Source organism: Monodelphis domestica, chromosome 1 (assembly GCF_027887165.1).
Source record: "Monodelphis domestica isolate mMonDom1 chromosome 1, mMonDom1.pri, whole genome shotgun sequence".
NCBI lineage: Eukaryota > Metazoa > Chordata > Mammalia > Didelphimorphia > Didelphidae > Monodelphis > Monodelphis domestica.
The window spans coordinates 144,341,044-144,366,211 of NC_077227.1; the positions used below are offsets into that span (position 1 = coordinate 144,341,044).

Here is a 25,168-nt window from a genome sequence, read left to right on the forward strand (position 1 = left end):
ATATTGAACAATCCTTTCAAAAAATTGTTAAACAGTTAACAGAGGGCACATAGTGAAGCACTTTTCTACTGCTAGTCATGCAAAATGATTTAATTGATTTAATCTAATTTACTACATAGCAATGTGAGGTTACGTCAATAAAAAAATATTTTAGACTAAGTAGATGTTCTTTAAGCAACATTTTTAACTCCAGCAAAAAGGAAACTTTTTTCTGTGGATATTAAGCAAAGCAGGGTAATTTTTTTGAGTAAAGAAAATACAATCCACTTTGTGTCATTACTTTTTACATTTTAGCATGACTTCCAAAATTTTAGCATATTACCTACTTTACCAATCTTTGATGCCAATTATCAATTTATAACAGTAAATATAGTTTAATTCCCCGGGGTTATATTTAATAAAGTTAGAGGGTATATTACATTTCCAGTTAGGTTAAAAAAAAAGTGTATAAGGGTACCTTAGTAGTTCTGAATGTGTATAAACTCAACACCATGACTCCTAGCCACTAGCACTCAGCCTTGTAAAAAGGCAAAATCCAAGACTTTGCTTCTTCAATTTTCCCTTGTGGATGGAATTCTTGTTTTGTAAGTGACAGGATCCAAACTTCTGGGATGTTTAGAAACTGGTTCAGTCCTCAAAAACATCTTTAGAAATGGTTTTTCTGAGGGTATGGTGAAAGAATCTTAAAACCCATTTCCTTTACCGACATGCAGATTTTATTCAAGGGGGCCAAAAAGGTTTGGCTACATAGAGGAAAGACCAACATTTCTCTATTATCTCATCAAGAATGCAAGAAATAAGGATAAAACTTATGTATCACACATCATATGTGAATGTACATAGTAATATGAGGGAAAATAGTAGTGTGATCAGATAAATACACAGTAAAACTGGGGGTAATAATATTCAAGAAACATCTTACTTATGATGAAAATACTTTACTAGAAATATCTAGTTCCTTATCTGCTATTTAGAGAGAACTAGCATCTCTGTGCATTACTGTTTTGTCTCAGCCATGTGGATTGGAATGTTTGGTAAGATGTGCTAAGAAAGTTGGGCAGGAAACAGGTTTAAGATAGACTTTGCTTATATATTTGAAAAGGATTTGTCAGCTTGGCTGATAAATGCATGATCTAATTAAGCCAGGGAAAGAAAAGATTTCTATTATTTTGATTTAGGATTTTTTCCTAGTTTTAAAATTTTATACTGCCTCAAGGCACACTGAGTAATTTTCATCTTTTCCCATCTTTGAACTCCCTAACACCTTTGACATCCTATAAGCCATCCTCACAGCTGTTCGCTAAGGCACAGGTCTGGAGAGAGGTATATTTCATTATCTTTTCTCCTAGACCTTGACTTTTTTTTTCAATCATTATTCTCTAAAACATTAAGTTAAAGGAACATATTTTTCACAGATTCACTGGTTGCTTTCACAGGGAGGATTACCATATATATGTAAGATTTAGGGTGACTAAATCTTGATCTGGGCTTAAGTGTTGATCTTGGCTCTCTACAAAAGATAAAAAAAACTTCAATTACTTGAAAAGGGATCATATCCACAGGAAATAATAGCTTACAAATATCTGCCTGGAATTTGCATATTACAAAGTACATGATTCCATCATCTATTCTGTAATAACAACACAACCACGTTTCCACTGGAACACAGGAGCTTAAGAGTCAAAAAGATTAGTTATATCTACTCCTCTCATTGAACAAAGGAAGAAACTGATAAGAACAGAGGGAAAGGGACTGGTTTAAGGTCATAACCTCTTTACTCCCAATAAATACAATGCTGGTCAGGGCTTTGTACCACTTGTGAAACTCATTCCCTATTCAATTCCAGATAGAACATCATCTAAACCTTGTCAAAGAAATCATATCTTTACCTTCACTAAAAGGATTATTTAACAGGAGCTGGTCACGAAACAAAGGAAAGTGACAAAGTATAATTTGGGACCTGAAGCTCAGAAAAGCCCTCCTTGTTCCCTTCTACAATCAGTTTTGCAGAGTTGGAAGATGCCAAGGAGCCCATTATAGAAGCTACCTGAGAAGTGGTTTAGGGCTGATATGCTAGGTAGAGGCCTCTGAGGCTACCCTGTGGCACAGATGTTAGTAAAAACTATGGCCCAGATTTGAAGGAGAAAAACCACATCACCTGAGATTTTATACTACTGCTATGGAATTTTAGAAAGCCTCAGGTCCTGGTTAGGGGTCTCTGTAATTATTCTCATCTATCCTGAGAAGCAGTAAAATTAGAAAGTACTAATTCTTGTATTGGATGAGGATAACAACTGATAACAATAGCAATTCCCTAAATATTATCTTAATGTCTTGAAACAATTTATACTTTAGATCAAAAGTGTCAAAACACACTGCATCCCACCCCCAGCTGCTGAACCAGATTAAAACATAACTGGGAAAATATTTAATAAGATAAATACAAATACAATGGAATAGAGACAATATTTTGTGGTTTTCTAAGTCAATATGCAGCATACAGAGGGGTTAGTGGTCCTGTTTCAATATGAGTTTGATGCCACTTCAGGAGGAAACAATTTCTAGAGGTCACAGGGAACAAAACTCAGGGGTATCTTTCCCAAATTAAATGAATTTGCAATCTGTGTTAAAATTCTCCCTTTAGAATCATGTGTGCAAGAGAAGTACACATTAACTGAGTTTATGTGAGGATAATTTTATCTTGTAGTTTTCACTTAAGGAAGACTAAGTTTATAGAAACCTCAAACACAAGTTATCAAGATAAATGAGACTCAGTCCTTACCTAGATTGGCAAAGCTTAATATCACAAATTATTAATCAGTTTAAAAAAGAACAAAATATAACTATCCTGCTTTTAAAAAAAATCTCATTTCCTTTAAGCTCTACAATTTATTATGAAGAGGAAGGGAAGAGAGGAATTAAACTACTTTGTCAGAATGAATAACAATAAGTAGTTCTTTTTATTCATTAAAGGCTTTTTTAATCTGTTCTTTCCCCTGGAAAGGCTAAAATTTGCATGAGAAGACTGCCAATTATATCGAATTATAGCAATTCTTATTGAAAGTACAATATTATTATCTTGGGACTTGACAGTAATTATGCTGTAAATACCTATTTTGGGAGTTTAATACTATACCACAAAAGTTTACTGAGCCCTGGCAGCAAAGGTCTCACTGTGTATGTTATTTTATTATTGGATTTTATATGCCAACAATATGTAATTTACCTTACAGTTCTATCCTAAAACTCTCAAGAACACAGAGTTAACTAGATAGTATAGGGAAGAGACAAAGGGAGAGTTCATTCCCTGAATAAATACATGTATAAGTACTTATAAATTATTTTCACACAAAAACTATAGCTCAAAGAATCATTTTATCATTGGTCAGTCTTTAAAACAAGTAGGCTATCCCAACTCCTCCTCTCCAAACATAGTAACATTCTTCAGTTAAACTAGGAATAATGAGACTAAATGGTGCTAAAAAGTAAAATTAAAAAATATTGTTCATTAATTTGTTTTTCCATCTGAGCAATCAGCTATTTACACATAGGTAGGTTCAAATTAGTTAAAATGACAATTCTATCACTATCTGAATTCTAGATTTCCTTTCATTAAGGCACATTCAACCTGTAATTTTAAAATAAATTTAAGTTTTCTGATTCAATCATATGCAGATCCATTTGATTTGTTTTCCTTTAATGTCTGAGCACCAAAAATGTCCAAAATCACTTAAGTTGTAAAAAGGAAAGACTACAAATTATATATGGGAAGAAAAAAAAAACTTTCCAAAAGAACTCTTTGGAGATCAGTTTACTGCAAAGAAGACATACACTAACAGTGATTTTTTTAAACTCCTAATACACACAAATATTAATGACTAACAGGCATTCAAGAACAGGACAGGAATCTATGTCATGGTTATTAAATAAATTAAAAAGTATATCAGATACAGAAAAATAAAGCCGTTTTCAAAGAATGAAATAATCATCTTCAACATAACACAAATGGGATAAAGTGAATGCAATTAGAAATACAAAACACTGTATATTTTTCCCCCACTGTCCTCATTAGGGAGGGAATTTTTTAAAAGTTTCCTTACATACTTTAGATTTACAACAATAATTCTGCTTTGCCAGGCTAAATATTAACACATTGCCTTTTAGCTTTAAAGTAAAGGACCAGGAAAGGAGAAATACTAAATTCTCCTTGGAATATGATTCATATTCATTTAGGACTTTAATGCCAAACAAATTGCTATGAATAACCACACAACATATTGTGCTTTTCCCACTTCCCCTCCCCAAAAGTTACATGATCACAACAAACAAAATTACAGTTTGGGTGAAATAACTTTTGAAAGTAATTTTGAAGATAATGACACATCTATTGTCATACTTCCTTGTTTTATAAACTTCAACATGTAATGGCTTTTTTTAAAAAATAAAAATCTTTTTGAGAAAAAAGGTAGAATCTGTGCAATGTTTAACAGTCACAACAGAACATTTACCAAAGGTACAGTGTTTTGTTACAATAATACTTTGCATTAATGTTCATGTTCTCTACTACAGAACCATAGCAAAGAAGTCTGGAATGAAAAGGTTAAAAAAAAAAGGTCTTTTGTTCGTCATAGTTCTATTTCAAGTCACAATTATGCAGGATTGCTACATAATGTTCAACAAGATGTGTTCAAAGGCAAATATTGATCACATTTTTGTTCAAAAAGCTCAATCTCTAAGGAGTTCTTTGTAAGAAAATCACTTCTAAAATATATCCTTGTGTGGACTTCAAAAATGACCTATCATATTAAAATTTTTAAAAATAAATTAGATAATTAAAAAAAGAGTCATCCAGCAGAGCTGGATATCAGGCTGTCCTCACTGAGCCATTATTATTGCTGCTTTTCCCATAACTTGGGTCATTTTTTTCTAGCCATAATTCAGCCAACTGCTGTGTAGATCCATATGTTGATGCTTTAGATCCTAAGCACATTTTGTACTGTTTGGGATCGAGATTAGGATCACAAAAGACAGGATGGTGAACATGGACTACTCCAACTTCTTGGCTTCTAAAAGTCTTCAAACCAGCTTGAACCACTTTGTTGAAAAGGTCCACATCCTCAAGTCCCCAACCTTGAATTGAAACATCAAAGCCACCTACTCTAACAAGATCTCCCTTATAAATACAAGTAATGCCAAACCCATAGTTTCTCCAGAAGCCAGTTTTTTGAGTGAAGGCAAAATGGTTGTCACTGGGAACTGTCCCACTATAAACAATCTTTGGATCATACTGGCTGAAGATAATTGGAAAATATATTTGTTGGCCCAAAACCGTATTTGCTCGACATCGTTGTAGGAATTCTGTAGTAAATACCAGGTCAACATCACAGAAGAAGAGCAAAGATTCATTATTAAATTGAGAAGATCCAACTTCAAGAGCTAGAGCTCTTGAGAATTCTCCAGAAACTGGCAAAATCTGCATATCAGCTTTAGGATATTTAACACGATAATCTCTCATCAATTCTACTTGTTTTGTTTTGTCAGGGTTAGAGTCAGAATTGAAAAGTAGGACAACAAGCTTGACACTTTGATTCGGAATGAGACATGTCTTTTCAAAATTCCCCATAAATCTCGCAAACATATCAAATCGTCCAGACAAAGGAATCAAGATATTTATCTTGGTATCTTTGGGTTCTTTGTTCTCATTTTTTGATCCAGGAAGCTGAAAAGGAACAAACATCTTCAGGGAATTTGAGAGAAAAGATAAGGATCCAGATTCTTGGTTAATTTTGTTGGCCAATTCTTTGGCATCCATTTCTTCATGCTCCATAAACTGGATCTTACTGAAGGTCTGCTGCAAGTATGCATGCCTTCTCACAGGAACAGTCATTTTTTTCCCTTTATGTTTTTTGTACAGAAGTAGAAGATCGAGAATGTATTCAGCTCCATACATAGGATTGACTCTACGGTAACCATACTGTATTTCCTTGAAATCGATAATGCGCCCCCTGGTCTTAGCATTTGCATTGATCATTTCCATGACTTGCATAACGATGTCTTCCAAAGCTTCTCTCTGAGAAGAATCCATCCCTCTTCTAGGGGGTTGACCATCAGCAGCAGAATATAAGTATTTTCCAGTAAGAAACTCCCATTCTAAAATCTCCTCGCGCTGGCGTGGCTGAAACCTCATAAAAGAAGGTGGAATTCCTAATTGGAGATCCTCCTTGTGAATCTCTGTATTACTGTATTTGCTCATTAGAACAATTTCTCTGTGGAGCTGTATGGTTCGGTGACGCAGTTCAGCTATTTTGCGGCTCAACATGTAGCTGTGAAGTCTATATTGGTAAGGAGGATTTTTGTTGGGATGTAAAGTAATAGCTCGGTGGATTTTGCTGTTGTGCAGGTCTCGGATGTAACCCTTTTTGTTCTGTTCATAGTTCTCATAAAACAGCTGCTGCATCTAGTTAAAAAAAGATAAACAATATTTTGTTATTACATAATTTTTAGAGTGCTTTACTCAGCAATTTTTGATCTGATAGCCCATTCTAGATCCTTAAGAAATATTTCTGAATAAATCATAATACATAAAAACACTGATTGTAACTTGGTCAACTGTAAGAGGATTATGGGAAATATTAGTAGAAACTAATGAAGAAACAGTCATAAATAATTATTTTTTAACAATGGCTGGTATACATGGTATACAAAGTTTGTGGTTAACATAATATTATAGTCAAAAGTGGAACCAACAGTGGATATGGGTGTGTATTTGTAGATGTACACAAACACTATCCTTAAGACAAATGTTCACCATTATCTAAACAGATTCAAGGAGTATGCTTTTCAAACTGAAGAAGGAAAAAGTATGGTGCTATTAGAGTCTTCTTTATTTCCTTATCCCCACCCCACCCCCCAAACCATAGAGTTAGCAAAAACTCTCACCATGCCTCTGATTTTGCACAAAAATCTGGCAAAATCTCCAGGATTAGAGAGGGGCAGGAATCTGGTTATGCTTTGAAATATCTTAAAAGACCTACATCTACCTCCCCAAAAGAAACCCATATACTGAAATAGCAGCCTTTTAGACCACTCCCCCCCCCAAAAGGCACCCTTATATTGCAGATGCTGCTCTTTCACCTTCTATAGACTTTCATGCTTCAGGCATCATATTAAAGGATGAATGAAGAGCATGGGGTCAAAATCCTCATAAAGCCTTCATAAATAGACTCTAGGAAACACAAACTTGAAGCCAATTCCTTCAAAGAATAAAGTCTAAATGGTTATGCTTTATTCTTTAATAAAACATGAATAAAATAAATTAAATATATATAAAGTCTTTTAGAAAGATTTTCAAAAGATTAAAAAATATAAAGAGCATTATCACAAATTAAATTGCTAATTTATATAGGTAAATATAACTTACATTGAAAGTTTAAAATAGATGTTCAACAGCAAAAGCCAATTTAGCCAAAAGAAGTGAGAATGAAACCTGATTATAGGTATTTTTTTTTTGCTGTACTGTGATTTCTATACCACTGTGTATTTCCCTCCTTCAAGAGACTTTCTGAGATCCAGAAACAAGTTTAAAGAATTCTAATTATAATGTCTGTATTATATTGGAGAACAACTTGAGGTAGGACAAAAAAAAAGACTGCCTCCATTTTCATGCAGTTTATAGCATAGGCTGAAAATTTAATTACTGAAGTTGAATTATTTCAAAAGAAATCAGAGATAAAATTTTAGTTCTAATTGTAGCTGTCTCTTAATACTTCAGTTTTAACAATTCATTAGACCTATGGCAGCTAGATAGGATAGTAGCCAAATGAAATTTAGTTCAAGTTAATTATATTAAGCAGAAAAATAGAATACTTATAATTTGGCATCTATCCGCTCAAAAGTCAAATGATTAGTGCAATAATGAATACTTAAAGTATGCATATATTTAATCAGGTACTGAGTACTATATCCTAATCCAACACAACTTTATTTAACTCTCACTTAACCACAGTAATAGAAAGCACAAAAAACCACAAGATTGAGCCAAAAATTTGTGGGAGTTTTCTTTTTGACAAAAGTAGCCTGAGTCCCAAAGAAGGGTAAGTCAAAATAATGAGAAAAGACAGATAAGGACCTGAGAAAAGCTAGGTGCAAAGCTAGAACATTTAGTCAGTATTTCCCCTTTCTTGGATGATTTATAATAACTCACTTTGTACCAATTAAATAATTGGGGTTGGGGAGGTTAGGAGAGACAGAATTTTAAACAAGAGGCCTCCTTTAATTGCTGCTATTTCTGAAACAGAGGAAACATTTAAATGAAATACTGGTTTAATTCAGTTACAAAATGATTTACATTGTTTCAAAGAAAAGTTTTATTTAAGATTTAACAAATTAGTGTGCTTGATAATAAATGACTCTAGTGGAATTTTAGGCACTGTAGCATACAGTTATAGAAATATTTGCAAAGTATATAAGGGGAAACTCTCAAATCAGACTGTGTTGAAAAGAGGCCTGAATGATTATTTTGGATATATTGTAGCTGGGATGCTTGGCTAGGTATGTTTTGAATTTGATGGTCTCTGAAGCCCTTTCTAAGGGGCTGAGATTCTGAGATTCCAAGTTCTGGTACTGAAAGGATTAGAGAAATTTCGTCCTCTAAGTCTTTCTCACTTCTCCTTTAAATGTACAGTTGAATGACAAGAAGTTTTGGGCTTGAACAAGAGATGATGTTAAATTCTAATTGAGGAAGCAAAGATCTCAACAGAAAGGAATGGTAGCTCACATTTCTATAATACCTTACCAACAGTTAACAAAGTACTTTCCTTATAAAAAGAACCTTATGAGGGAGGCAGTGCACAAAAACTATGACTAAAAGAATTAATCAGTAAATGTCTTGCCCAGGAATGCAGACTTATAGAAATATCATTGGAAAACAGTTCTGATTCTAAGATAAACCAAAGAAGAAAGTGAATGAAGGAGGCCAAATAAATAGGTTTTAGGAGATTAGTCTTAATATAAAGATGATAACAACTGGGACCTGTTGTAAGGAAAAGTGTTGAAGTTTGCAGAGAAAAGTGGCATGAGACCAGCAGGAAGATTCTGGAACTTTGAAGGGGATTAGGCTGAGACCAAGGCTGTTAGCTGGCTCTCTGGAGAATCTCTGGAAGTGTTAGCTGCAAATTTCCTTAGTGGCTAATCCTGTCCTTTCCTGATTTATGATTTCTGTATTTCATCAAGGCAGTTCCTGGTGAACCTGATCCATCTACTAAGATTGTGAGATTGAGCCTGGCCCTAGCAAAGCCTTACATAGACCCTTTCCTTAAATCCAACAACAGACCTAGTACCAGTTCTCTAATATTAATAGCTCATATTTATAGTATACTTTTCTTATTCCACTCTAAAGTCTGTTGCTGACTTTCTAGATTTTCTTCCAAGCTTTCTTACCCTGGAAGATCCCTTCATCCCTAAAGTTAGTTCCTAGAAGCTATATTTTGGTTAAATGTCCAAGTCAGTCCTAATCACTCCTTTATTTCTCTACACGCTCCCCACCTGACTTCATCCTGTCACCACATGAGTAACCTTTCACAAGATAGCTTAGAAGGGAGGATATTAGCATTTAGAGGGATCAGGAAAGACTTCAGGAAGAAGATAGGGTTTGAACTTCCACTCCGAAAGAAGAAATCTATTCTTTCACACAGCAGAGGTGAGGAGAGATTGCATTCCAGGTCTGGAGGATGGTCAATGGAAAGGCACAGAGTGGGATTTGAAATGTCTTGTGTGAAGAGCAGAAAGAAGGCTAGTTTGACTAGCAGAGAACTAGAGGGAAAATAACAGTCAGGTAAGAAACAGTTACAAGGCTTTAAAAGCTAACAAGGATTTTTATTTTTTTCCCAAAAGGCAATAAGAACACATTGTCAGGTGAAGCAAAATTATTTTAGTGGTGGTGAATATAACAGATTAGGAGGGCAGGGGAGAAAGACTTGAAGCAGGGAGAGTGAGAAGCTGTTACAATAATCTAGGTAAGAAATAATAAAGGTCTGAACTAGGATGGTAGCTTTCTGAGTGGATAGAAAATGCTAGGTACAAGTAGAAATAGTATATTTATCAAATGATTACACACACATACATGTGTTATGTTATATATGTATGTGCAGTGATAGTAAAGAGAGCAGGATAATGCTGAAATTATAAACCGGGGAGAATGGAAGGAGGATGACCAACTTTATTAGAAATGGGGAAGACTGAAAGAGAGGAAAGCTTGGAAGAAAAGAAGTTTGGTTTTGGACATAAGTTTAATAAGTCTCTATATAATGTACAGTTTGAAATATCCAATTAACACCTAGAGGTGATAGTTAAGTCCATGGAAATTGCTGAAGTGACTCAGCTGCAGGGACCCAGAGTGAAGAGCAAGGGTTGTTAACTTGGGGTCTGTAAACTAATTACAAATTTCTTTGATTAACTGTAATATTTTGGTATAAGTCATTTCCTTTAGAATCTTCTGTAATGCTATATTCCCTTACGCATTTAAAAACATTGTTTAGATTTCATTAGATTGCATATCTAAAAACAAAAAGACAAAAGAGATCAATGACACACAAAAAGTTGAGATGCTCTGCTGCAGAAGAGTCAAAGGGCAGCATCTTGGAGGAGAGCCAAAGCTAGGAGTGAGGGATGGATAAGAAACCAGCAAAGAAGACTGAACAGAGCAGTGAGGAGGCAGAAGGAGAACTGAGAGAGTAGTGTCACAAAAACCCAAAGAGAAAATGTCCAGGAAGAGGTTTTCAGTAGTTTCAAATGTAACAAATAGGCTAGGAAATACATGGTTTGAAAAAAGGTCATCCAAAAAAAAAAGGTCATCCGAACTGGAAATTAAGAGAGGACTGGTAACTTTAAGGGAACAGTTTCAGTTACAGTGACTACTGTCCTCAAAAGATCAGAAATACATAGTAATCATTAGGAATTTCACCATTATGCCTCTTTCATGTCTCCTAAAGTAGATTTAAAACAACACAATTGATACCACTTTCCACAAAAAATAAACATACACATACTCATGATCAGATTTCTTGGCCATAGACACTTTCCATTTTCTTTATGTGCCAGGCATTCTGCTAAGTGCTGGGGATATGAAAAGAAACAGATGATGGTTCTTGCTCTCAAGGAGCTCAATCTAATGAGATGACAAGAACACTCTATACAAACTATCACAGGTTATAGTGGAATGGTCAATAGAGGGAAGGCACTAGGAATAAGAGGAATTGAGAAAGGCTTCCTGTAGAAGGTGGGGTTTTAACTGGGTCTTGAAGAAAGTCAGGGAAGTCAGGAGGGATAGCATTCCAGGGAGGGAAGATAGCCAGTGAAAATGTCCAGAGGGGTGAGGTTCTTGCTTGAGGAACAGCAAGGTCAGTCACTGGATCACAGAGTATATGGCAGGGTGAAAGGGTTGGGGAAGAGGGAAAGGTTGTGAAGAATTTTGAATAATATGATATGACATTTGATTCTAGAAGTGATAGAGAATAAGTGGACTTTATTAAGTAGAGAGATGATGTGGTCAGGCTTGAACTTTAGAAAACTTGCTTTAATAACTGACTAGAGGATAAGTCAGTGTGGGCAAGATATTGTGGCAGGCAGACCAACAAACAAATTATTGCAAGAGGCCAGATGTTAGGTAATAAAGAACAATATTATAGTAGTGGCAGGGTCAAAGGGGAGAGTATACTTGAAATGTTGGGAAGGCAAAATTGACAGGCCTCAGCAACAGATTGGATATGGAGAGCTCATTGTGTATGGTCAAAAAAATGGAAGGGAGGGAGAGAGGAAAGGAGGAAGGAAGGGAAGAAGGAAGGGTGAGAGGGAGGGAGGGAAGGAGGAAGGGAGAAGGGCCAAAACAGAATCATTTACCAGGTAATGAAAATGGTCAGTAGAAAAAAAACAAATTCTTATAATAAATGTGCAGGGTTCAGAAAGTTATTTCTTTATAAATCTTAAAGTGCTATAGGAAGGAATGTTATTAATAATTTTATTTCAGAAAAAAACATTTCCTATATGTGAAGATATATCCCTTACTTGATTTATTCCATTAGAAAATATTCTAAAAAACTGGGCTTATAATAGTAAAGTACTGCTGCAATTTTCTCCCTCCTAGTTTTTAGTACATTAATATATGCATACTTATATACATTATCTCATTGAGTATAAAAAGTGTAGAATAGAAAAAATTTCAAATAGAAATGAATATTAAACAATTAATAGGTTTCCATTAGAAGTTAAAAGCATGACAAATTGACTACTGTGTATAGGCTAGGAAAATTTTCCCACAAACTTGTAACAGTAATTTTATAGGTTTTTTAAAGAGACTCTTTTTTTTGGCTATTATCAACTTCTTTGCAACAGTTTTGTATGATCTAAAAGAAGAGTTATAAAGAAGAATAACTTTTTGTTGACTTATATTTACTTTAAACCTGTTTAAGCCTTTAAAAATGTTAATGTTTCTCAATCTGTTACAGACTTGATATTCAAACTGTAGTATAATTGTTATGGGTACCACTGGCTAAACTCCAAAACTTATGAGAGAAAGCAATGTTGTTATATTCAAGAAAAACTCTTGGAGGAAAAAAAAAGCAGCACATGGGGAAAAATTAACTTAAAAATAAGGTAATTTATATGTAATCCTGGCCAGTAGCCACTAAATATCCACTAGGGAATTACTCATTGCTCTAGATTAAGTTGGGACTGCAATCCTAAAGTCACAGTTCAACACATTTCAATTTAATTTCTTTTTTTAGCATTCTAGGTACTGAGAGTTCAAAGAAGATATCACATAGGCTGTTCTCAAGAGGCTTACAATCTGTGTGTGTTTATGTATGTATGCATGTGTATGTAAAATTGTAAGTGAGATAAGTGAAAAAATGAGGTTCAGAAATAATGAGAAATTAGAGACAGTGCCACTTGAATTCTGACTTGGTTGAAAGGACAGCAGAGAGATAAGTTTGTGTGGGTGTATAAAGAAAAAGCCACTCCTTGTGGAAAAGCACATATGAAACAGAAGTCCAGATGAAAATGAGGAATAGAAGTCTAGTTTGGACAGAAAGAGGACTGCATTGGGGGAAGTCGTATGAAATAAGACTACAGACAAATTGTGAAGGGCCTAGAATAACAAGTTTATATTTTACTCAGCATGTAAGGTGGGGATGGCCCCAGAAGGCTTTTGGGTATTAAGAGACATGATCAGAGCAGTAAAATTACTTGGGTAGTAAGTATGAAGAATGGACAGGAAAGATAAACTGGAAACAATATAATCAGCTAGGTGTCTACTACAATAATATACATAAGCAGAAGATAGAAGTCAGAAGTAATGTAGCAATTTGAGTGGCAAGGAAAGAATAGAAGAAAACTTAATGGGAGATCAGTATGCCTTAACAATTGAATATGCATTAGAAATAAAGAAGAGAGAAGAATCCAAAGTAACTACAAAAGGAAAACAGGGATGAGAGGAAGAAGAGAGCTAGGGATATAGTTACTTAAAAACAAAAAAGGGAGAGCCACTGAAGCAAAATTAAAAAAAAAATACACAAAAGAGAAGAGAAGGTCAGAAGATATCACAATCAAGACAGCTTTGAAAATCATAGGCTGTTGCCTTAAGCTAGACTTCTCCATGGTGCTGGGAGAGAGTGGGGGCAGCCAGGAAAGTGGTGGTTATGGAAATACCCACCAATAGAGGGTGAGTAGTACCAACAACAAAAATGCTCAATGTTTCCTCATGGTTTCATGTCATGAAAGAAGTCTGAAATTGAACATAGGAAGATTTTGGAGTATGTGACTGAATGAAGAGGTAAAGGTAAGTGTGAGGAGGTGGTGCATTAATATGTGACTCCATGAAACTTGTCTAAAATTCTACTTAAGTCACCCATGCCCACCAGATCTAGGGCCATCGGACAACTTCCCTTCTAAGCATGCCTGAGTAATGCTAGATAATAAATGTCCAACCTCAGCAGGACTAGACCACTCCAGTGACAACATAGGTTAAAGAAAGTCAATAGATCATCTAGGCCCAGTCACAGCAGATAACAAGCAGCAACAGTGATGTACAGACCATCTTCAACATAGGAAAACCTAGCAGATCCCAGTAAAGTGAAATGCTGCTGAAACACAATATATCCAATTGGGGTTGCCTGTATCAAGCTGCTACATAGTTCAGGAAAAGATCCAGATTCTCACTGCTAGTGTAAAGCAGATCAAAGAAACAGCAATCCAGCAAGGACAGAAGCAGCTTAGCCAGCTCACAGATGGCCAACAACCTTATGAGATCCAACAGGTCACCCTGACTGGCCCAAGTTCATTTAATCAGGCCTCAGACCTGGAGACCCTCTGGTAAAAGTAGAAATAATTGGTCTGAGCTTTGCCTAGCACAGTCAATTAACAGGGCCACACAGACTTCATTTCTCACAGGGTGGCCTGACCTGAGAGTCCCAACCTGGGCCTTTTACCAGCAAGAAAACACTACATTATTATACTCTATAATGAGTTAGGAAATCACTATCTTGAAGATGCAATCATCTTTTTTCTTTTTAGTCTTAAAGGAATCAATATTTTGTTATATTGGGTTGTCCATTCATTCAATACTACTGAAATGAGTAATGTTCAATGATAGCATAGCTTCATTTTCTTGAGAAGTGTGCCTGCAGAATTATCTCTGTACTCTTCACCAACCCCTATTCCCAAGGTCAGTTTTCAGGGGCAGGTGAGTTGCCTACAGAAGATAACAGCTGTCAACCATTATTTGCCTCCTCCAGAGAATGTACTAATCTCATATATCATTAGGTATACAATTCTCTCCTGTTATTATCCAGGGCTGGCTTCTACTGGATCTTCTATGTCCCAAAGACTTGGAGAAAAAAACTTTTCTTCCTCCTCTTCCCTCTATACAAATTTTTCTCCAGAACTAGTGAATAAATAATTGTGCTAATCTCCTTCACTGCAAGAACTTAAAACTACATGAATTGAAATGCAATGAATAAAGTTCCTTTATAGGCTAAAAAAAGTCGCCTTGAACTTTAAAAGAAAAGCAAGCTACACATAATAAAGATTTGATGTCTTGGAAGTGTAAGCATGTGCAAGTGTGCACACACACAAACAGTAATGCCAATTTCATTTGGTGTGTTAAGTTTAGAAAATAATAAAATTGAAGGCTAAAAAAAGGAGATGATTCCAAAACCATGGTAGACTAAAAGAATCCTGTTGGGCCAAACAGAAATAGAAAAATTAGAGGGAGGGTCAGATTTTGTTGGGGAACGGAGGAAGGAAACAGGAAGAGGAAGTGTGAAGTGTGAAGTGTGAATTACAGTTTAGTTTTGGCCACATTAAGTTTAAGCACTAGTAGGCCATTCAAGTAGATACTCAGAAGGCATCTGGAATTACAAGATTAAAACTTTTGAGAGAGTCTGGAGATTAAGTTACAGATTTGGAAAGTATAGAAGCAGAGCCTTACCTAGCAGAGGGTGAAGGAGACTTGACACCAGAATGCTGACATTAGGGAATTTTGATTCTTCTCTCTCCATCATTTCTCATGTACATTTAATTAACAAAGCATTTTTGTGCACACCAAAAAGCTGTGTTTAGTAGACAAGAGTTCCTCTTTACTTTTGTTCTTTAGAATTCCTAGTTTCCTTCAACACTCAGCTCAAGCACTACCTCTTCTATTAATTCTTTACAGATTTCCCCAGTTGCTAGTACTTCCTCTTTCATCCCCAAATTTTCTTATATTTCTTTGTGTATTTATTTTGTGCTGATTTATCTGTGTGTATATTGTGAGCCCTAATAGAGGGCCTTTCTTAATGGGAGATGTTTCATTTTTTTCTTTGATTCCTTACAATTTAGTATAGGTGCCAGGCTCATAGTAATTGCTTAATGAGTGCTCATTGATTACTCATAGAGCCTTTAAGGTGGTCCCTTTTAAATCTTAAACTAGTGGTTGTCTTGTGGAACTTTTGAGCAGCTTTTCTGGACCTGCAGGTCCTCATCTGGAAAAGGAGGGAATTGGATTAGATGAGCTCAATTCCTTCTAACTCTAAAATTCTATGAATCTACATGGAATAACAAAAAGGTTGCTATGTATTTCATTTTATGATTATAAGCCTCTGTTCTTCCATCACCACTAGTTACTAGAATATTACTGTCTTCACTGGGGAAAACTACATTTGGAGCATTAAAGGGTAACAATACATTCCTAAGAACTGTTCCCACCCTGTAAAAACCTAGTCTCCAACTCAACCATAAAATAAGAATGATTATGGAAAGAATGTGCATTTTAATAATTTCTGAGGCAATAAATATAACATAATGACTTTCATAAAAAGTATTTTTAAAACTTCTAAATTTAGAACTTAAAAGCTTTGCCAATGACATAAAATATTTTAAGTTATCTATATTCTGACACTGCAATTTTGAAATGTTATCAAAGAATACCAAAAAAAATACACTGAAGAACATAATATGGCTTGGTAAATTTCTAGTAAATAATAACACAGTTCTCTCTGGAAGAAATTGTATATATTATATATTATTATTAAATTATAAATTTATATATGAGGCAGTTAGGTGGTTCAGTGGACTTGGAGTCAGGCCTTGAGATAGGAGATCTTGGATTCAAGCCTGGCTTCTAACATTTCCTACTTGTGGGACCCTGGGTAAGTCATTTAACTCCCACTGCTCCACTCTTCTGTCTTAGAAGCTACTTGCTATCTATGGTTTGCCAAATTTGATTCGTCAGAACCTCTCATATTGCTGAATTTCAAACAATGTTGCCTCCTTTACTAAAAAATGTTTCAGGAACATAAAATTTATTCCATAACAAATTTGAAAGGTTATTGAATTATCAAATAATCTGGAGTCCAGTTGTGCACAAGAACAAAAGGTCTAAAATTTAATTTTTATTTTAAAAATATTATACAGGACCTTCATTAGTTGTTCTTTTTGCTTCTATACAAAATCAGAGCAAATCAAAGAAAATAACTAGAGTTCTGATAGTCTTATTAATTTCTTAACCATGTTCGCAGTTTGTTTATATATATATATATGTACATATATACATATATACACACACATATATATATATATATTTAAACCTTTACTGTCTGAGAATTGATACTAAAGCAGAAGAGTGATAAGGGCAAGAGGGGTTAAGTGACTTGTCTAGGCTCACACAGCTAGGAAGGATATGAAGCCTTGAAGCACACATTTTTCTGAGTTCTTGTTGAATTTGTTTTCAGGGAAGCTAAGTAGATTAGTGGATTCAGAGCCAGGCCTAGAGATGGGAGGTCTTGGGTTCAAATATGACCTCAGACTCTTACTACTCCCTGTGTGGCCTTAGGTTAGTCATTTAGCTTCCTTGGGTCTCAGGGGCTCCTTCTAGCTCTAGGTCTATGTTCCTTAGCACTAATATAGATATGATACTTTAGAATGATTTAGGATACATAATTCAATTGTTTTATGCTATTACCACATATTTACTAAACACCTACTATATGTAAAGCAGTAGATTAAGATTAATAGTATTAAGCTGTATAAAAAAAAAGTCTCATCCTCAAGGAGCTTACATACTACCTGGAAAATAAGCATATATACATTTTTACAAGGTTCACATTTAGAAACTACTGTATCAACGTGGTACTAGAATATCAATCATATTAATTACTACTACAAATAAATTTTTTAAAAAATCCTAATTCTTGGAACAGGGTTTAATCTACCAACCCCAAGGGGACAACAAAAAGCTCCTTGTATATTCTCATTCTAATTTCTTCTATTCCTCTATCAATACTTCATTTTAATTCCTGATGTTACATTACTAAAAATCTAATCCCTTGAGAGCTCTGGAAGATAAAATATTTCCAAAATTTAAATATTTGCCTTAAGAAATTGTAAATATTGGTGTTGATTTTATTGTATTATGTCACTTCAAGCACATGCGTTTTAAATATTTTCTTCAAGAAATTGTCAATATCAGTATTGACTTTATTGTATATCACTTTTAGTAATCATGTTTTCCTTTTTAAAAAGCCCAAAATTTTAACATAATTTATAAATAAATTTATTATATCTATAAAATAAAATTTATAGGACCTAAAGTTTCGAACTCTTAAAAAGCTATTGCACATTGCACAACTTATAGAGAGATAGTGTGGAATCATGGGAAGAGCACTAGACTCAAAGAGGAACAAAATTTGAATTGAAACCTGGTTTACTAGTTGTGAGACCCCAGAGAAGACATTTAAAGAAACTGAAAGAGCTTATCTTTTAAATGAAGGAATCAGAACAGAGGATCACTAAAACTCCCAGCTCTGATGTTCTGATTTTAAACATTAGCAGTACCTATAAAGGAATTTATGATGAAGTGTTACAATGCTGTCCTAATGAATAGTGCAAAAATGCTTAGATAAATGAAGGAAAGGTTCTAAGTCAGAAATATCAGTTAAGGGGATCACCAGGCCTAGAGACATTTTCTATGATTTGAAAAAGATCTAGGAACTAAAGCAGAATAGAATAGTATAGAAGATCTCCTAGAATCAAGAAAATATTAAAGATGAATTACAAAAGTACTCTTGGTATAAACACTACTATCCATCCCAAGGTCATGACATAGACCATGATTTAATAATTTCCCCCCCAAATCAAAGTCTTCATCTTTTGGAGTTTAAAAACTGATAAAACACTCTTCCCCCTCTCCCCCTCACTCTTAAACCCTTTCCTTCTGTCTTAGATTCAATACCAAGTATTGGTTCAAGGCAAAAGAATGATCAAAGCTAGGCAATTGGAATTATATGATTTGACCAGTGTCATACAGCTAGGAAGTGCCTGAGGCCATATTTGAAACCAGGACCTCCTGTTTCCAGGTTTGGCTCTCTATCCACTGAGCATCTAGCTGCCCTCTGATATGTTTATTTTGACATAATCTTTACAATACCATCAATCCCTGCCCAATGTAGTAGTCCCGTAAAGAAAAACCATTTAATTTTGAGAACCTAATGATTACTAGGACAGAATGTTGTATACTGTATTAAATGTAGTCACTGAATTGTTTTTCCTTGATCATTTTTCTTTATTTCAAGTGAAGGTTCAAAGGGGAAGGGGAGGGGAAGGATATTTCTCCATAAATGACTGATTATAATGACAAAAAGTACCAATAAAATGCATTTTAAAAATCCAATATAATGATTGTGACTGATTATCACACTTTTTAACTATCATAGTTTACTATTTAACCAAAAGGAAAGCAAAGTGTATTTTAATCTCAATAATCTGGAACTGATATTAACTATTATATTTGACTTGAATTCTGTTGCCCTTCAGCATTGCCTTCATCTAAGCTATTGTGTATATGGTTCTTTTAGTTCTCTTTGTGGTTTAAAAAAATAAGAACATGCTTCCAACTTTAATAATAAAAATTCATTTTACTGAAGCTTCACATTATATCTAGCTTTGTTAGTACATAATCATTTCTAAAACTGGGGTTAACAAATCTGCTTTTGAATCTCTAAGAGACAAGATAAAATTTGACTTTCAATCAGAGAAAAACAACAATAAGGCAAAAGGCTATATCTTACTTAAGGTAGTGGGTTTCCAACAAAAAGTCAATATCTAAGTTACAGAAAGTGTGTTAACAATTTTTAAAAAAATGATTTTTCTGAAAAGTAATTTTGCTTTTCTAGTACAGCCAAAACTTTCCCAACCCCTTCCTATCTTCCCTTCTGTCAATTTCAATTAAAATAATGACCCTTCCTCCTTAACCTTAGAAAAGCTGTGATTGGGGTGGGGTTGGGGGTGTTGCCTTTGTATATTTTAAGTTAAGAAAGTAAGCTTATTATTTTATTTATTTTAGAAATCTAATTTTTTTCTTCCAGTTTTACATAATTTGTAATCACATCACTGTTTATGAAGCCTACACCAATTTTTAAAAAGAGAAATCTACCATTTAAAATTTCATTTTAGTGGTTTTTCATGTGCATGCTATTTGACTAATATATCAAGGGAGATATGTATAATCACAGCTCATTATAACTTACATTTTGAATAAATTAACATTCCCAATTTCCATGTGTGTAATTAGAATCTGTTACCCCCAAAACTACAATTCCCAACATCCCATGTTCCTTCTCACATAACATGCTAACATGAAGGAACATGGGATGCTGGAAGTCGTAGTTTAATTTTGTTAATTAGGTTTTTTAAAATTTCTATTCCTTTTTATTCCTTCTACTTCAAGTGATTATTTATAAACTCTATAAAGGCTCAGACAAATAGGGGGAAAATCCAAAATTGAGATCTTTTAATGGAAAAGAAAATGGGTGGGGTAGGGGTAGCACAGTGGATAGAGCTCCAGGCATGGAGTTGGGAGGACCTGCATTAAAATTTGGACTCATTTCCTAGCTGTGTGACCCTAGGCAAGTCACTTAAACCCCACTGTGTAACCCATGTTGCCCTTCTGTCTGAGAATTGATGTTAAGACAGAAGGTAAGAGTTAAAAAAAATTTTTTTAATGGTCAGAGCAACATGAAAGTGACTTCTCATTCATTACTAGGCAGGTATGTTTTTTCAAAAAATCAGTATTCAAATATGACAAAGGACATTCCAAACCCTAATAAAAATTAGAGAAACCAGCAGTCCTCCCAAAGGAAAGTAAGTACTAAGTTTTTGTCTGCAAACAGTAACCCCCAGAGGAAAATTTCCCTTATCACACAAGCCCTGAAGGAACTAGAATGCTAGTTCTTAATGTGGGGAGAGGAGAAATAATGGTGGGATAATAATCATTTGAGATCATTATCATTCAATATGTTGTGATGAATGCTAGTTTCTTCTGGATAGTTCTCCCTTTTGCCATTATTATTTATACCAGAAATGTCCTGAAAAAAAAATTATACCTGAAAAATGTCCTGAAAAAGAAAATGTCCTGAAAAAAAAGTCCTTAAATTATGATCACAGGACTTCTTGATTTCTTATAAAGGAAAATTATTTGAAAGTACTGCCACAATTGGAGATATGATTAAAAGATAATATATTAAAAGACAGAAGTCAAAAACTACCTTAGAGCAAAGCACTGAGGCTGAATGCTAGGGTTTGAAGGAACAGTTTGTTGAAAAGCATTTAAAAGTTTTTAAACATCAAAAACTGTTTTATATAAACACAAATGGATGCATAAGACAATCTCATTTTTAAAGGTCATACATAGCAGGTGCTTTGTTATATAAAAAGAATAAAGAAGTGATAAAATATCAAAAAGAGGAACAAACTAAATATAATTTGAATGAAAAATCTCACTCTAGAAAAATGAATGAAAAAACAGTTTACTTTTTGGTTTTCAGGGGTATAGAGAGTGTGAAATAGACACAATAAAGTTCTCTGCAAACAAAATTGGGTTCTGTCAGGTAAAGTGGATAGCAACAATTTGCTTCTTTATTTCCTGTTAAGGCAGTCTCTCTTTTCACTTGCATTATGATACACAGAAGTGATACAAATGGAGAGACTGCCAGGATCAATCACAATTGATCCAACAAGTGGTATTATTATCAGTGGTTGAAATAAAAGTACATGACAGATTCTTTAATTTGTATCTGGCAGTTAGATGAAGTTTCTTAATAATAAAAGTCTTGGATAGTTCTTGGGCATCTCCAGAATACTTGGCAACTTCCAAAGAAGTTTTATTAATGAAGGATAGTTATTTTAGAAATCTAATTTTTTCCTCTGATTTTATGTATTACAATCATTTCACAACTTTTTTCTTTTTTTAAGAGCATCAATACTTTGGTAACAAGCATTGTTTGAATGTGCTTGCAAGGGAGAGAAAGAAGAAAATGTTTGCACTGTCCCATGTTGAGCTCTAACAGTGTTCTAACTATTGGGTTAAATGATGCTAAACACCTGACACCTGCTTCAACATAATAAATTTAACAGTAGCTCTCACTTCACGATTAACATAACAATTTTTTCATATTTTTAATGAATCTTTTTTCCGAAGTTTATTTTTCCAATGGGTTTCCCAAACACATCTTTTAGATGAACTGGTTTTGCTTGCTTATATATTTATTCTTTTCTTTTAAAAATTATTTTACTTTTCCCAAATTACATGTAAATTTTTTTAAATTCTGTTTTTGAAGTTCTGCGCTACAAATTCCTTCTCCTCACTCCTCTCTCTGATCTCTGAGATAGCAAGTAATTTGATATATAGGCTCTATATATGCAGAAAACTTATTTCTGAATTAGTAATGCTGTGGAGGAAAACAGCCCCCAAAAGGCAAACAAACAAGAGAAACAAAGTTTTTAAAAAGTATGCCTTGATTGGTATTCAGAATCCATCAGTTCCTTCACTGGAAATAGCATTTCCTTTGCAATTGTCTTGGATCATTGTTGCTGAGAAAGGCGAAGTCATTCATAATTTGTCATTGTACTGCTGTACAATGTTCTCCTGGTTCTGCTTACTTCATTTTGTATTAAGTCATATAAGTCTTTCCAGATTTTTCTGAAAGCAGCTTGTCATTTCCAATAGTACAATAGTATTCCACCACAATTTATTCAGCCATTCTCCTTTTGATAGGCCACCACAAACAAATCTGCTATATTTTTAGACATAGAGGTTCTCTTCTCTTTTTTTTGAACTCTTTGGGATACAGACCTAGTAATGGCAATGTTGGGTAAAAGGGTATGCACAGTTTTATAGCATTTTGTGTTAAGTTCCAAATTGTTCTCCAGAATGATTGGACTATCACCAAAAGTGCATTAATATTCCATTTTTTTCCACATCCCCTCCAACATCTTGTCATTTTCCTTTTGTCATATTAGCCAATCTAATAGGTATGGGGTACCTCACAGTTGTTTTACTTCGCATCTCTAATTGTTGCCAAATGTTTTTAATGAAAAAATTAATTAATCCTCAGAGATGTCTTGCCCACAGGTTTTTTTTTTCTTTTAGCTTTTCATTATATGGCATTGACTTTCAGTGAAATAATTAAACTTTTTCAAGATATATGCACTCTATTAAGTAAAAATTAAAATTAAAATCTCGCTTCAAAAACCTAGTATAGTGGAATGGATATGATTATGAATGGGAATGATTCATGTTTGAATCTTGGCTTTCCTATTTATTACCTGTGTGAACTTGGGAAAGTCTTCTAACCTCGCTAGATATTGATTAAATGATTCCAAGGTCCAAAGAGAGAAAGAAACCAATTTGGCACTAGTATTTTCTTTGGACTTCTGATTTATATTACAAAAATAGCCCTTTTTAGAAGAACACATAAAATGAAATGACTATCCTTTGGTTATTCTATTTCCCATATAACTCTAAGAAAACCTAACTCAAAAAGAGTCTAACTTCCACAAAATAAATTAGGAAGCAATTATTCATTTTAAAAAGTATTGTTTGCAGGTTTCCTTTAAGAAACCATATGTTATGAGTACTTAAAATAGCTGGGTTACCAAAATCTAGTTAGTATACAGCTTTCCAGTGACCTAACAATTGTGTAAAATGAACAGACTAATGCTAGTTATAATTAAAATGCTTAAAGTTAATACTTTGGATATTATGACATTAAATATTCTCATAAAGATTTTAATATTCAATCAATTGCAAGTAGTTCAAAAGACAACAGAATACCAAAAGTTGTATATGTTAGTGATGACAATCTATGTTCAAGAAGTAGAATGAAAGATAGGCCAAAATAGTTTTGTGGCAAGGTAACACATAGCCTGGGACAGGCAGAGTGTTCTAATGGAACACCAAATGTAAAAAAGATCCAGGAGAAGACTTCCATTAAAGGACATTAGAGGATTTATAAAAGAAATCTGACAAGAAACAGAAAGTGGAAAAAAAATAGCAAAAATGGACCTTTACACAGTAAGAGGGAACATCTATATTGCTGAGAAAACTTTCCTTAAGTATTGTATAGTGGAAAAATTTGGTATCAAAGTATCTGGGTTCAAAATTCTGTTATTTACTACCTGGATCATTTTAGGCAACTGATTTACTAACCTATTTGGGTCTTGGTTTCCTCATCTCTAAAATGAAGAGGGTACATAAGATCTCAGAGTTCTCTTTTATAGCTTTAGATCTATATTCCTATGACTAGGCATATGTAAAAAAAGTAGAAAAAAACCCAGAAGGATAGTATATATAGGAAAATTAGAAACTTTTTAATATCCAGAACTGTAAAGTCATTTAACCTCACCTCAAAAGAGATTAGATGAGAACCTCTAGCTGGCTCTATAGCTATGATTCTATTCAGTTATCCTCTTTAGGACACAGGATTTCAAAAAGAATTAGCTTTGGGAGTGTGCTATGGTTCTACACACCATTTCATCCCTTTTGTTTTTCAAATTAAAAAGCTGCCTGAGTGAGCTATCAAGGAGTTTTACCTGGTGACCATCTGAATAGAAATTGCTTTAGAAATTAGCCTGGATTTCATTTTAAGTCATTTTTATTTATCTTTTGTTTCCATATTACCTTAATTTTCAAATGTATCTATCCCTTCCCTACCTAGAAATCCATTCTTATAATAACGTATAAAAAAAGAAAAAGAAAAGCAGTTCAGGAAAACTAAGCAACATTATTACCATGAGTTTGATGGTATATGCCATATCCTACATCAATAAAGTGAATTCCATCATCTATTCTTTGTTTAGGGACATGTTTATTCATTGTAACTACATGGTTTTTGTTGCTTCTGGTTTTTTCATTTACACTGCAGTAGTATGGGTATATAATGATTTCCTAGTCCTGCTTACTTTAAATAAATTCATATAAATTTTTAGATGCTTCTCAGTATTCCCCATTTAATACATACAATTCAGTAATATTCCATTACATTAATGTACCACACTTTGTTAGCTATTCCCTAATCATAAGATCTTTGTTTCCAATTCTTGGCTACTAGATAAAATGATGCTCTAAATTTTGACGTGTAAGAGTTTTCTTTATACCCTTTGATCTTCTTGGGATAGATGCTTAGTAACAGGACTTTAGGTATAAACATTTTAATTTTAAAAGTACTCCAAATCACTCTCCAGAATTGTTGAACTAACTCAAAGCTCTACCGGAGTATATGTGTGTCTGTTGTTCCACAAGATCCTTCAACATTTATTTCCATCTTTTGTTATCATTGTCAGTTTTTCATTATCAGGAAAAAAC

General features: G+C 34.1%; 1 protein-coding gene across 1 annotated transcript in view; it reads right to left on the reverse strand.

Annotated features, from left to right (window-relative positions):
* Positions 1-693: 693 nt before the first annotated feature.
* The window catches only part of CHSY1 (chondroitin sulfate synthase 1), an 86,794-nt gene continuing 62,319 nt past the window's right edge, over positions 694-25,168 (reverse strand). Inside the window, exon 3 of the mRNA XM_001373114.5 lies at positions 694-6,457. Coding sequence (XP_001373151.1) covers positions 4,865-6,457 — 1,593 coding nt within the window. The 3' untranslated portion in view covers positions 694-4,864. The remainder of the gene's footprint in view (positions 6,458-25,168) is intronic.